General features: G+C 56.0%; 1 protein-coding gene across 1 annotated transcript in view; it reads right to left on the bottom strand.

Annotated features, from left to right (window-relative positions):
• Nucleotides 1-14,087, bottom strand: part of RPTOR (regulatory associated protein of MTOR complex 1) — a 393,373-nt gene that overhangs the window by 11,985 nt on the left and 367,301 nt on the right. The window contains exons 25-28 of the mRNA XM_006145668.2: nucleotides 4,830-4,935; nucleotides 4,026-4,140; nucleotides 2,787-2,911; nucleotides 1,500-1,604 (exon numbers count right to left, since the gene is read on the bottom strand). Of these exons, the coding sequence (XP_006145730.1) occupies nucleotides 1,500-1,604; nucleotides 2,787-2,911; nucleotides 4,026-4,140; nucleotides 4,830-4,935 (451 nt within the window). The remainder of the gene's footprint in view (nucleotides 1-1,499; nucleotides 1,605-2,786; nucleotides 2,912-4,025; nucleotides 4,141-4,829; nucleotides 4,936-14,087) is intronic.

Consider the following 14,087-nt stretch of genomic DNA (forward strand, 5'->3'; position numbering starts at 1 on the left):
TGCTCTCCCCCCCTCACCCCAGAAGCCAAGGGCGACGCTCTGAGGGATGGGACTGTCCTCAGTCTGAGGACCATGCAGAGCACAGGGCAGCTGAGCACATGGGCAGCTGCAGGACAGGCCGAGTGCCCGTGGGCTCCACGTCTGCCTCCCCCAGCCTCGTGTGGCCTGGCCACATGGACCATCCCCTGTGCTCACAAAGTACGCTGAGGATGGGCAGCCCTGGTCAGGGTTCACGACACTAATGCAAGGAGGCGGTCACGCGGCCTGCGATGTGTCTGCAGCAGAATCGTGGGCGCCTTGGGGTTGGGGAGGTCTGGGTGCAGGCAGGCCCCCACAAGCTGCCCGTAGATGAGCTGCTGCCGGCAGGAGTGGGGCAGGGCTGGCTTCAGCTCTAACGGAGAAAACAAGACACAGCAGAGGAGAGACCCTGGGAAGGACAGACCCTGGCAGCCATAGGCCTGCCCAAGGGCCCGGGGTGGTGGGGTGTGGGTGATGTCTTTTCCCTGAAAAACTTAAACACAATTCTTTTGTTTTTAAGAGAGATTTTTGCTATAGAGTGTGTGTGCTCACTGGAGAGACAGAGACATAAAGTGAGAAATCACTCCCCAGGGGATGGCCACGCCACAGTCCTATAATCCCATCTCCTCCATTCGCCTCTCAGGATTTTGGGCACATATGGACGCGTGCCCGGTGTGGTTTAAGTCGGGGTCCGTGGTCAACTACATGGGAGCCCAGTAACATAACCATTGTGCTATCTGCTGGTCCCCATAGCTGTGTTTTAAAAGACCCATACGTGAGGAGCCGTGTGCCCTGGAGCTGCCTGAGGGGGCAGCTGGCAGCCCCAGCCCAGCGGACATGCCCTGAGGGTTGGCATCCCCAGCACGGTGCCAGGAGAGGGGAGACACACCCCAAGGACAGGCAGGCCTGTACCGATGTCCGGCCTCGAAGATCAGGGCGGTGGTGATAGGCTGCAGCCATCGGGCCAGCAGGGCGGGTGCAGGTGACAGGTCGTCTCCCTGAGTGGGCCATGCCCGAGGCTGTGGACCACACTGGAGGGGATCTCCCAGGGCAAGGCCTGGGCTGCAGGAGGGTCTCCAGAGAGCCACACCCTCACCCTGGCCTGGCGGCACAGGCACCACCGCCACCTGGGCCCAGGGCTGGGCAGGACCCCCCACTTGCCCTGGGACAGGTCAGTGCCGCCAGCAGGCTGCCTTATGTGCGAGACCTCCCGATGCAGGGACCTTGACCACTGCCCCGGCCTCCAAGGACTCGACCAGGCCGAGAGTACCAGGCAGGGCTCCGGTCGCCGGTGCTGTCCCCGGCCAGAACATGCACCCTAGGCTGAGGGCGCAGCTAGGGCGGGTCCACTGCAGGTGGCTGCCCACTCAGGGCTGGGCTTGGGCCCCACGGAGCGCCAGGCCTGAGGTGTGAGTGTCCTCGGGACAGGAGCTGCTGGGTCACCGTTTCAGGCCCTGCCTGTGCCCTGTGATGGCACCTACCTCGGGTCGTTGGCAGCATGTCTGAGAGCCCCTGCCAGGCCGTCACCATCTCCGGGTTCTTCTCCAAATCGGCAAAGTTCTTCCAGACCCTGATGGCTCCATCATCTGGGGAAGGAGACAGAGAGGACTTGACCCCTGGGCCCTGCCCTGGCAGACACGCTGTGACAAAGAGTTGTGCCCTGGGCTGGTGGCCAGGTCTGGACATACGGTTCCAGTCCCGTGGACACCGGTTCCCACCCTGCCTGCAATCCAGGAAGGTGCCCGCACAGGAGGCTGGGAAGGCCTGGGATTCCACCTGCCCTGGCCAGGCACGCATCCCGGCCTGACCTCTGGGCCCAAGGTAGCACCTGGTCCCAGGTCCAGTGGTGGCACTGGGTGAGGGAACAGGCGTGCCCTCCTCCTGCAGCAGACTGGTGCCCTGAGAAAAGTAAAACTGCACGCACACAGAGGGCGCTTTCTACACGCCATCTACACACCATCTACGCTGCTCTCGGTGCTCCGACACGGGATGCCTCGACAGATGCGACCACGACTGGGACTAAGGAGGGTGGGGACTCTCCTCGCAGCTTCCGGAGCTCAGAGGACAGTGGCCATTGTGTCCCTGAGCAGGGGCAGGGGCAGCGTTGGGCCTACACGGAGCCCGTCTCCTGTCTCCGACTCCCAGGTCTCATGTAGCCCTCGGACGGCAGGGCAGGTCTCTCAGTGCCTCACCCTCCACCAGTCCCTGTGGATGATGCCCCTGCCTCGGGGAGACCCCAGAGTGGGCTCATCACTGCCACTGGGCTGAGGAGGACCAGCCTTGCCTGCCGCCCTGTGCTCTGGGCTCCCTCTCCCCAGTACCCACTGAGCTGCGGAGGACCCAGCCTTGCCCGCCGCCCTGCGCTCCCTCTCCCCAGTACCCACTGGGCTGTGGCCTTCGCTGCTTCCCTGGACAGCCCTCTCCTCCTCTCTGGGACTCAGAACTGCTCAGGTGTGAGCCGGCCTGAGCCATGGGAGGGCGGGTGCGAGTGCAACAGTGTGCCCGCCAGACCTGGCTGCACAGGTGCCAGGGAGCATCCCATCCTGTCCTGAGCATGTCTCCCCCTTCTCAGGTGTCGCCTCTGACCCAGCAGGTCTCTCAGGAAGGTTAGGACAGGGGAGAGTAGCTTTTCCTTGCCGTGGAAGAGCCAGGACCCAGGACGAGCAGTCAGTCCTGGCCCACTGCCCATGCCCTCCCTCAGAGCAGCCCGCCGAGGTGTCTCGGGGCACGGGTCTGCCCCCTTTGCCTGCCCGCGGGCGCCCACTCACCCGTGGCCGTCAGCAGAAGGGAGCAGTCCTGGCCGTTGAGATACTCCATGGCGGTGACCCTGGTGTAGCGGGGGTTCCCGTTGTGGAAGTAGTCCAGCTTCTCCCCCTTCTCCCAGTCCCAGAGACTGAGGGGTAGAGAGGGAGACAGTCAGCCGCCCTCAGGGACACCGCCTCACACACCAGGACAGGCGACGGCAGCAAGTGCCAGTGAGGGCGTGGGGGCGGGGACAACGCGGCCCTGGAGGGACGTGCCGTGGTGCGGCCATGGCACAGTGGGTGACCCAGCAGTCCCACTTCCGGGTAGCCCGAGGGTTCTGGCAGGGACTCGGAGCCACGAGCGCGGCCGCGTTCACTGCAGTGCTCTGACAGCCCAGGGCCACGACGTGGCGCGTCCAGGTAACAAGCGCCGCCCGGCCATAAAAGCACGGCAGCTGGGTGCAGGCCCCAGCGTGGCCGACCTGGACAGCACCCGTGCTCAGGGGTTAGCCTGGCACGTGCACACCCTGCAGGCTCCGCTTGGGGGAGGCTCCTGGGGCGGTCAGATGCAGAGACAGAGGGAACGGTGGGCGCCTGGCCGGGCAGGGTGGGGGCTGTTCCACAGGGCGGAGGTTCAGCTTTATCAGGTGACGGTGGCTGTGGAGACGGCGGTGGCGGCCATGCACCGACAGGAGAGCACTGAGCGCCACAGGACCGGACACTTAAACGCAGGCCGTGGCCATGGCCGGGCCGGACAGCCCTGCCCCACAGTGCCTGTGCAGGGGTACCACTGAGCCTGGAGAGCTGGGGAGGGCCGCGTGGGGCTCCGCCTCCCTCTCCACGCGTGTCCTCACCATGCACCGTCATCAAGGGAGAAGGGAAAGGGTAGAAAGGAAAATGCCACCGTACAGGTTTCACAGTTCACAGACAGGGGTAAGGCCGAGAGCTGCGGCCACAGCCTCCGTGAGCGAAGGCCCGTCCCGTGGCGGGCACGCCCCACTGTGCGGGGGCACTGCGCCCCTAATCCAGCTGCTTCTCTCAGCCGTCTGGGGCTCTCCACGCTTCTCTGTCACACGCCTCTCCGTTACGGCTGGGGTGCTCCCGACAGCACCCTGGGGGCCTGCACTGGGGCCCTGGGAACACCTCAGTGCGACCTGAACTGCGCCAGCGCCCTCCTGCACGAGCACCTTCCACGAGGGAGGCCGGGGGCCCCACCCACTTGGGGGCAGACCCGCGGCACAGGGTGGGGGTGGGGGCACCTACCAGATGCTGTCCTTGTCGGCCACAGCTATGCACGGGGTAAAGGGGTGAAATTTGACCACGGAGGGGACGCCGGGGTTCCTGTTCAGAAATATCTGGTCGTCCAGCCTCGTGATGCCTGTGAGAGACAGGGACGGCCCGGGCTGGTCTCCAGCGTGGGAGCACTGACCACAGTGTGTGGAGGTGGCCATCAGCGCCCTGTCTGTGGACGAGGAGGGGCGCAGGGACATGAGGGGCACAGGTGCTAGAGGGGGCTGGGACACACTGGGAACGGGGCTCTTGGGGTGCTGTCAGCCCAGCTGTCCTCAGAGGGAGGGTGCAGGGCCCTGACCATGGGTCCCTGCCTTGGCTCAGAGCCCTGCAGCTCCTGGCACAGGACTGGATGCTCACGGACCTCGGCCAGCGTATCGGCGGAGACACACTCATCTGCTAAGATGACCGGAAGGAGGAGGTGCCGGTGTCAGTGCAGAGCTCAGCGGCCCCAGCAGGAACACGATACAGGCCAACTGGCCACGCCGTTGCTGTCCACGACGCAGCTGATTCCACAGCCTCCGGTCCAGAGAGAGGCCACCGGGCAGCTCTGGGACTGCGAGGCAGAGCTCACACACTGGCAGGGCCTGTGGCTCGGCTCCCGCCTGCCCGCACCAGGCTGGGACAGCAGGGGCTGGCCGTCGCTCCTCAGAGCTTGCTGGCCTGGCCAGGTGAGGTTGGGGGGCCGGGGGTTCTGGGGCCCACTGGGGGCTGCGTGACCGTGAGGGGACTGGGGGTGTGGTGGGAGGCCCCGGGCCCAGGGGAGCCGGGCCTTACCCTTCTGGATGAGCTGCTGCGCCTGCTTCCTGACACGCGTGTTCCGCAGGAACCGCCACTCACGCTCCTTCCGCAGCTGGCTCTCCAGGTCGTGCTCTTCCGGGATCTGCACACAGGGGCGGCGTCAGGGCTAGGGCAAAAGGGCCGCTCTCCAGCCAAAGGCTCCCGCTCCGCCGGCACTGAGACCGCGGGAGACCAGTCTGGCCAGCGTGCCCAGAGTGGCGCCCGGCATGCCTGGGTCTCTGCTGCGTCCCTGGCCCACCCTGCGGGGAGAGGCTGAGGGATGTGGACAGCAGAGACCTGGGGAACACCCTGGGCCCCTGTGGGGTGAGTGTGGCCCTCTGCTCTACTGCGGGTGACACACTACACGTGCTGTTTCAAGCACGGGACACAGGGTCAGAGGGGCGGCTGTCAAACGTGGCTGCCTTCACGCCTTCTCTAGCCCCAAGGGCACTCGGGTCCACAGGCAGAAGGCAGTGAGTTCGGGAGGACCCCCTCGAGGGGCCAGGCTGGGTCCTGGGCAGTGGTGGGCCCTCTCCAGGGTCTCTGCTAACACCGCTGCGCTGGGGGCCGAGGGGCTGGGGTCCACGTCGGGGGGAGGGCAGGAGAACACTGAGCTGAGGCCCAGAAGGTTCCACCAATCGGTGAGGACTGCTGTGGCCTGCCCTGACCCACATGGCTGCGGCGGCCGGGCACTCTCCACCGGGAAGACGGGGCCAGGCACACTGCCCTTCCTTCTGTCCCGGGCAGTGTCATGGCGGCCATGGTGGTGAGGGGGTGCACACTCGGGGCCAGGGGTGTGACACCAATGCCAGTGAACACTAGCACCTCCACAGCTGCTCCCACCTACACAGCATGGAGTCCTCCCCACAGCACGGAGTCCTCCCCATCACACGGAGTGTCCTCCCCACCACACGGGGAGTCCTCCCCACCACACGGAGTGTCCTCCCCATCACATGGAGTCCTCCCCACAACACGGAGTCCTCCCTGTAACAGAGTCCTCCCCGTAACTCAGAGTCCTTCCCATAACAGAGCCCTCCCCATCACCCAGAGCCCTCCCCACAACACAGAGTCCTCCCCACAACACAAACACAGAGCCCTGCCCCAGCTGCACGGGCCATGGAGCTGGGCTGACTCCGAGGCAGAAAGGGGGGTAAACGGTCAGCTCCAATGACGTCTCGTGCTGCTGACGTTGGGACAGGATGGGACGAGACGGGGAATCTAAACGGCTTCTTCCACTTGGCCCACCACAAGGAGCCTTCCATAGGTGTGTGGATGTGAGAATCACCCAGATGCTGTGCATGGATTACGGAATGTTCCGGCACCAGAATGAACATATTCTTTTTTTTTTTTTTTTTTTTTTTTTTTGAGAGGTCTTTGCTATAGGACATGTGCGCTCGCCAGAAAGAGAGAGAGAGACAGAGAGACAGAAAGTGAGAAATCACCCCCCTGGGGGGATGGCCACGCCGCAATCCCTTCTCCTCCATTCTCCTCACCCTCCAGGGGGATGGCCCGCTGCAATCTCTTCTCCTCCATTCTACTCTTGGCATTTTGGGCATGCACACACGTGCCCGGCGTCAGTTTAAGCCACTGGGTCCGGGACTTCAACCGTGGTCAGCTATGTGGCAGTCCAGCGACATAGCCATTACGCTAACTGCTGGTCCCCGCAGGAGCTTTCTGAAGTCCCCTTGAATACTTGAGATTTAACTGTGCTGACGACTGCTACGTGGCGTGGCTATCTCCCACCTCTTCCTAGGTTAAGGGTGTCTGAGTTGTTCCCAGTGCTCCGTGGTTACGCGTAAAGCCACTATAAAAACCCTCAAACAGCTTTCTGAATGAACCGGAGTTTTCCTTTCTCTTGGTGATCGGGTCCGGGACCGTACTGTCAGTGTACGCTCAACCTTGTAAGTAACGGCTAACATTTCTGGAAGTGTCTGGGTGTCTGGCAGCTGCACGGTCGAGCCCGAGCATGCCAGTGGCTCTCATCCTCTGCCAGCCTAGGTCTGGAGAGATTTCTGGACATCAGCCATTCAGAGAATCACTGGCAGTGTGCACTCCCCTAACGACTAACCTATGCCCATCTGCCACTGGTGTGTCTTCTGGGCGAAGTATCTGTGCAAACCTTTCGCCGTTGTTTTTCAAGTGGGTTGTTCTTTCCTTGTTACGAATTTTTTTTTTGTGGGGGGAGAGGTTTTTGATATAGGGCGTGTGCAATCGCCAGATGGACAGAGAGAGACAGAGAGACAGAAAGAGAGAAATCACCCCCCAGGGGGATGGCCACGCCACAATCCCTTCTCCATTCTCCTCTTGAGATCTTGGGCATGCATGCACACGCGTCCGGCATGAGTTTAAGCCATCGGGTCCGGGACTCGAACTGCGGTCGACTACATGGAAGTCCAGCGACATAGCCATTACGCTAACTGCTGGTCCCCCTTGTTATGAAATTTTGAGAGCTGCAATGTGTACTAGATGCAAGATCTTTTCCAGATATGTGTTTTACAATGTTCTTTCAGTCTGCGGCTTGTCTTTTCATTTTTTTTTGTCTTTTGATAAACACTTTTTAATTCTGATAGTCAAATTGAACATTTTTTTCCTTGCAAGGCTTATGATTTCAGTATCTTATCAAAGATCGTGACTTAAACCATGATCAGAAACATTTCCTTCTGTTTCCTCTGCAAGTTTGAAAGTTTCCGATGTCACAATTCACACTGAGTTAACTGATATGTAAGGTGCGAGGTGCGACCCCAGGTTATCTTCCTGCGTTTTCTGTTTCTGGCATGTGTCTGAGCATGCCACCAGCGCTGTGGAAGACTACCTTTCCTCTACTGGATGGGATCCTCTTTGCACCGTTGTTGAGTCAGTGGAGCGTCTCTGTGGGCTCTGTCCTGGCCTCTCTGTCCCGTCTCACGGATCTTGCCCACCTTTCAGTTCCTCACTGTCTTGATTGCTTTAACTTTACAGTGGGTCTTGAAACCAGATAGTGTGAGCCCCTAACTTTATTCTATTTTAAAATCGGTTGTTATTTTAGTGTCTTTGCTTCTTGCCATAAAGTTTACAAATAATTTGTTGATTAAAAGAAGTTCTGTTGGGATTCACCGAATTGTTCTGTGCGTCAGTTTAGGGAGAAGTGACGCCCCGATACTGCCGAGCTCCGATCTGCGAGCGTGGCCCCTGTGCTCGCCTACTCCCACTTTCTGTAAGGGTGCAGAGTGATCCGGCCTCTTCCTCAAAGGCCTCACACACTTGCCAGGGCAGCTCTCTGGGTCTGGACTTTTCTTTTTCCTGTTGAAGGCTTTTAAACTATAAATGATTTCCTCTTCCAGACAAGGACTATTCTAATGATTTTCTTAAAGACCGTTTTAAAAAATTATTTTATTTATTTACTTATTTAATTTGACTAGAGAGGGACAGAGTTGGGGGGGTGGAGAGGGAAAATCAGAGAGCAAGCTGCCAGGTCCAGGATTTGAACCATGGTCACCCATGTGGGAGTCCTTCACCCTTCACCACCACACCACCTGCCAGTCCCTGGATGATTTGTTTTTGAGGCAGTTCTGGTAGTCTATGCCTTTTGAGGAGTTTGCCTTTCTTGTTTAAGTACTGAGCTTATGGGAATAATGGAGCGACGTTTGGTATGTTTCTGGTCTCCGTTCTAACCCTGCGCCATGTGTGTGTCCTCTGCCAGTCCTGCACTGTCGATTACTGTGACTCTGTGGGAAATTTCAAGGTGAAGAAGTATGGGCCATTCTGCCTTTCTGTCTCTGGCGTCTTCCTTGTGTGCTGTTCTGGGTCCCTTGCACTTCCACACACATTTGAGCCATTAGCTTGTCAGTTCTGCAGCAGATGCAGCTGGCATTTGGACTGCGCCGGGTCCGCAGCCCTACCTGGGGAGCACGGCAGCCTAATACCGAACCGGACCAGGGGCACATGGTCTCTTTGCACTTATTGGACCTTCTTAGTAGTTCTCAGGGCACAAGTCTTATTATTGCTTTTGCTAAGTTAATTCCTGAGTATTTTATTATTTTTTTTGTTACTATAAATGGAAATTTAAAAAAAAATTAAAAAATTTTTAATAATTAAAAATTTGGTTTTTAATTATCTTAAGTCTTATGATGGTATAATTTACAAATCTATGCTGATGGTATAGCTACTCTGCTTGAAGCCTTCGAATAAACTGGCAAAAGCACCACTGCCAATCACACACACAGTAGTTCTTCAGTCTCTCTGTGGTTTTAAACAGTTGCCTAACAATCCCGAAATATCACTTAGTCTGACTTAGATAACAGAATGCAAGGGTAAAATTTAACTTGTCACTAAATCTTGTCAAAAGCCTCTGACCTTACGAGCCACTTATAAAGCATGTGAAGTGTTACATAGTCATTTGACAGCACACACAAACACACTAAATGCCTTCCAGTAAGTACGGGGCAGTGTCCCGGATAGAGGGAATGCTAAGTAGATCGGCAGAGTTTTGAGCAGCTCGTAAAGCAGACGCCACTACCTCATCTTCAGCCCTTGCCTTTAAAGGGTTAACGAACACAGAGTGAAACACAGATGAGTTTGCTTGGTTTTGAGAAGTGAAGGGATTTCTCTAGCATTTACATATTCATATAACCGGCTACACAAAAGCCTAAATAAAAAGCCAATCTCCAGTAGGCTTTGAATTGGCACTCACCATCTTTGCAGAAAGATGATCACCAAAGCGTCACTCATGATATCTTAAGAAAGGGCAGACAGTGAAAGCACTTACTGAACTGAAATTACTATCAAAATTAAACAACAACAGCAATATTCATTTAACCACAAGACAGTCTTACCTAAATCAGGACTGTCCAGCAAAAATATCCCGTCAGCCATGCATGATCTGAGTTCTGGTGTAGATCAGTTAAAATCTGGCACACGTAAAAACAGTGAGGCATTTCCGTTTTGTCATGAGTAAGGCAGTGGCTACCTGTTACAGATTAGTAGCTTTTTTTTTTTTTTGAGAGGTTTTTGCTATAGGGCACGTATGCTTGCCAGAAAGACAGAGAGGGACAGACAGAAGGCAAGAAATCACCTGGGGGGATGGCCACGCCGCAATCCCTTCTCTTCCATTCTCCTCCTGGGACCTTGGGCACGCACGCACCTGGTGTGAGTTTAAGCCACTGGGTCTGGGACTTGGAACAGGGGAAGTCCAGCGACCTAGCCATTACACCAACTGCTGGTCCCATAAATTAGTAGCTTTCTGACATAAGCTAACAACTCGGCTCTTCCTGACTTCTTTCTAATGCCAATGAAGAGTATTTCTGTTCCAGGGACGTACTCGTAGGGTTCTCCAAATCCTCCGTCAGGGTATCCTCTCCCCAGGGGATGCCTCTGTTCTTGTTGGCATCTGTGTAAGAGAATCCAGGGCCCTGATCTGTCTCCCACCCAAACAGACCAGAGATTGGGGCCAGTCTTGTGCTTGCCCCCCTTTTCCACGGTGTGGCACTGGGCACACTTCTGAACAAAAATGTTGCCTCTCTCAATCTCACCCACTTTTAATTCTCTCTCGTTCCTCGGGGTATAGGGTTCCTGCCAGAAGCCGGACGTCCCGGTCTCCTGGAATTTCCCTAATCACATTTTGAGATGTTCATCGCTAGTATATGGAAATTCAATACCAATGGCTTTTGTATATTGGCCTCTAGTGCTGCAACATTGCTGCATTTTTTTTCGTTCTAACAGTTTATTAGATTTCTTATGATTTTCAATATCCAGGCTCCTGTCATCTATGAATAGAGATGACAGAGAACTTAACTTTTCTTCCCAACGTGATGCCTTTTGTTTATTTTTGCTTGCCTCGCTTCCCTGGCTACAAGTTCTGATACGGCGTGGCAGAGAAGTGACAAGGAGAGGCTGGATTTGCCCTGCTGCCTTCTTCCTATTTCTCAGTTTGTTAAAGGATGCACATGGTCACCAGAGAGACATTGAGAGAGAGAAAGAGATTTAGGGCACCCATGAGCAAATGCCCTGTGTGACCTTCAAGCCGCTGGGTTTGGGATCCAGCACCTTAACCTCTAGGCTGCCTCCTGGCCCTGCTGCCTTCCTCTTTGAAAAATACTCTTACACTGTGTATTGAGTTCTAGGTGGATAGCTTGTTTCATTCAAGATGTTACTGCACCGCCTTCTGTCCCTGCAGGTGTGTCTTTTTGCTCTGGTGGCTTTCGGATTTTTTTTTAGTCTTTGGCTTTCAGCAGTCTGTATCTATCTGGTTTTGAGATCTCTTTGTAGGATCTATGGTTAGATGCTTTTCACTAGTTTTAGAAAATTCTTGACCATCATCTCTCTCTCTTTCTGTCTTTCTTGAGAGATCCTTCTGCTATAGAGTGCATGTCCTCACTGGAGAGACAGAGACAGAAAGCGAGGAATCATCCCCTGGGGCATGGCCACACCACCGTGTCTTCCTCTCAGGATTCTGAGCATGCACACGTGCCCAGTGAGTTTCAGGCCGCAGGGACTCAAACCATGGGACTTGAGCTGTGGTCAGTCAGGTGGGAGTCCAGTGCCTTAAACACTATGCCCAATTATCATCTCTTTAAATGTCCCTTCTGTCTGTTCTCTATTCTCCTTTTGGGATTCCAATCACATGTATGTTAGACTCTTCCATATTGTCCAAAGCTCTCAGATGATCAGCTCTGTCTTTTTTCATGCTTTTCAAAATCTTTATGCTTCATTTTCTATCTTATAGTCACTGATTTTTTCTTTCACTGTTTTTTTTTTTCTTCTTCTTTTTTTGGAGAGGTTTTTCGCTACAGGGCACGTACACTTGCCAGAGAGAGACAGAGAGAGAGAAAGCGAGAAATCATCCCCCGGGGGGATGGCCACGCTGCAATCCCGTCTCCTCCATTCTCCTCTTGGGATCTTGGGCATGCACACGTGCCTGGCGTGAGTTTTAAGCCACTGGGTCTGGGACTCGAACCGCAGTCGACTACATGGGAGTCCAGTGACATAGCCATTATGCTAACTGCCGGCCCCCTTCCTTCACTGTTTGAAGTAGAGATAAAGTTCCTATGGCATTCGTCATCCTCCTTCTATGCTTATTTCTAACATTTTCATTTGATTTTTGATTTGATTTGATTTTTTTTTTTTTTTTTTTTTTTTTTAGTGTTTTTGCCGTGGGGTGCATGTACTCGCTGGAGAGAGTCAGAGAGAGGGAAAGTGAGAAATCACCCTTCAGGGGGATGGCCATGCTATAATCCTTTCTCCATTCTCAGGATTTGGAGCATGGATGCACATGTACCCGGCATGATTTTTATTTTATTGCTTCAGGGCAGATGTGCTCGCTGGACATGGAGAAAAACAGTGAGAGGGAAAGTGAGAAATCACCCCTTGGGGGGGATGGCCTTGCTGCAATCCCTTCTCCATTCTCTTTCTGGGATCTTGGGCATGCACACACACATATGCCCAGCGTGTTTCAAGTCACCAGGTGTGGGACTTGAACTGCAGTCAGTCATGTAGGAGTCTACCACCTTAACCTCCATGCTATCTCTGGTCCCGTTTGACTCTTGACTTTCCGTCTCTGCCCATGCATGCTGCCCCCTCTCCATCGGCACCTCGGCTATCTCACCCCCATTACTTGCCATGTCCGAGTCTGGTTCTGCTCTGTCCCTTGGCAGTGGGTGTGTCTGTCTTATATTTTGGGGGTATCTCAACGATCAAATGACCTCCAGACTGCATAGACAACATGGTAGGGCCCAAGGCAGACATGTCTTCACACCTGGGAGTGGGTGTGCCCCTACTGCTAGCCCATTAGAATAGGGAGCCGAGTCAATGCAGGGAGGCATTAAGACGGGCTTGGGTGTTGTTGCTATGGTTACATTCATTGTGCTACCAGCTTCAAATCCCTCCAGAAGTACCTGTCCTAGAAAGACCTGGGTTTCTGGAGGGCTTCCTGGTCCTGTTTCACTCAGCCCTGGCTTGCCCACAAGCCTGACCTCCATGCTGGCTCCTCTGCCTGAGGCGCCCCGTGTGCTTGTGGCTTGAGCCCGCCGAGCTGGTGGTGGGTCAGCGAGGTTCTCTGTGGCCCCTGCCCACCCTTGGTCTTAAGCAGGGCTGGTTCTCTAGGCCTTGGGTTGGGGCCTTCTCAGTGACTCTGCCTCCCCTCTCCTGGGCCGATCCAATGTGAGTCTCTTGCCTCACCTTCTCCTAGTTGCAGAGGGTCTCGGCTTGTGCCCCTGGGACTAATGAGGTCTGCAGCCTTCCCACCCAGGCTTAGGGGTTCTGTTTTAAGGGAATCAGTGTTGTGTGTGTGTGTGTGTGGGGGGTGGGGTTCTCCTCTTCTGGGCCTGCACCAAGGAAGGCCTTTTGGGGTGAGGAAGTTTCTTGCCCAAACTTCCGAGTATGAACCCATGGAGGTCCACAGAGAAGCATCTCTGCAGCCGGTGGGTCCCAGGCCTTGACACCTACGCTGGCCCCAGTCACCTTGGGCTGCCTTCTGACAACTTCAGCTGCATCCTTCTCCCCACTGTCTCTTCTGCTCAGTGCAGGTAAAGAGGTGCGCGTGGCCGTCTCTCCTTACAGGGTGCTCTGCCCTTACTTTCTGGGTACCTCGGTTCCCCTACAATGTCTGCTCTCTGAAGAGTTCAAGAAAAGCAGTTTCCTGAAACTGCTTCCATGGCTCGTTCGGCCTTCTCTTATTTCCAAGGTAAGAGTGATGCTTGTGGCCGCAGTTCGTCTCGGGGGATGTGAACCAGGCAGGGCCTTCTGACCGTTCCACCCCTCACAGACAGACGAGGGCCCTGCAGCCTTACAGCCAGAGGGAGCTGCCCCAGGGAAGCATGTGAGCGAGATCAGGACTGTCCAGGTACCGTGCTACTGAGCTCACGGACTGCTGGATCGCTGACGGCTTCCGCCCAGCAAGGGCCGGTTTCTTACGCACTGACGGGCGTGGCAGCGCATCGGCGGGCAGCAGAGCAGTGTCTCGCGGCCAGTGTCTGTCAAGTAGAGGACCCGATCCCTCTGCAGGGGCCAGGACACGCGGTGCTCCTCTGCACGCAACGGGCCACCCCCCCGCCCGCCCGCCCACCCCCTCGTCCTCACACAGCTCTCAGGAGAGCCACTGCTCGCCCTGTCCTGCTGGGCCCAGAGCGGAGCCCACCTGCCCTTCCGACCTTGCCAGGAAGCGACGGGAAGGGCCATTTGGAAAGTGGTTGGTGTGGCCCTGTGGCCTCCCGGCGCGGGCGAAGCCCACAGCTTGAGCGATGCGAGGGAACGGCCTATGCGCGGGATGGGGGGACAGGCGGA

The sequence above is a fragment of the Tupaia chinensis genome, unplaced genomic scaffold (assembly GCF_000334495.1).
Source record: "Tupaia chinensis unplaced genomic scaffold, TupChi_1.0 Scaffold000159_1, whole genome shotgun sequence".
Taxonomy (NCBI): Eukaryota; Metazoa; Chordata; class Mammalia; order Scandentia; family Tupaiidae; genus Tupaia; species Tupaia belangeri.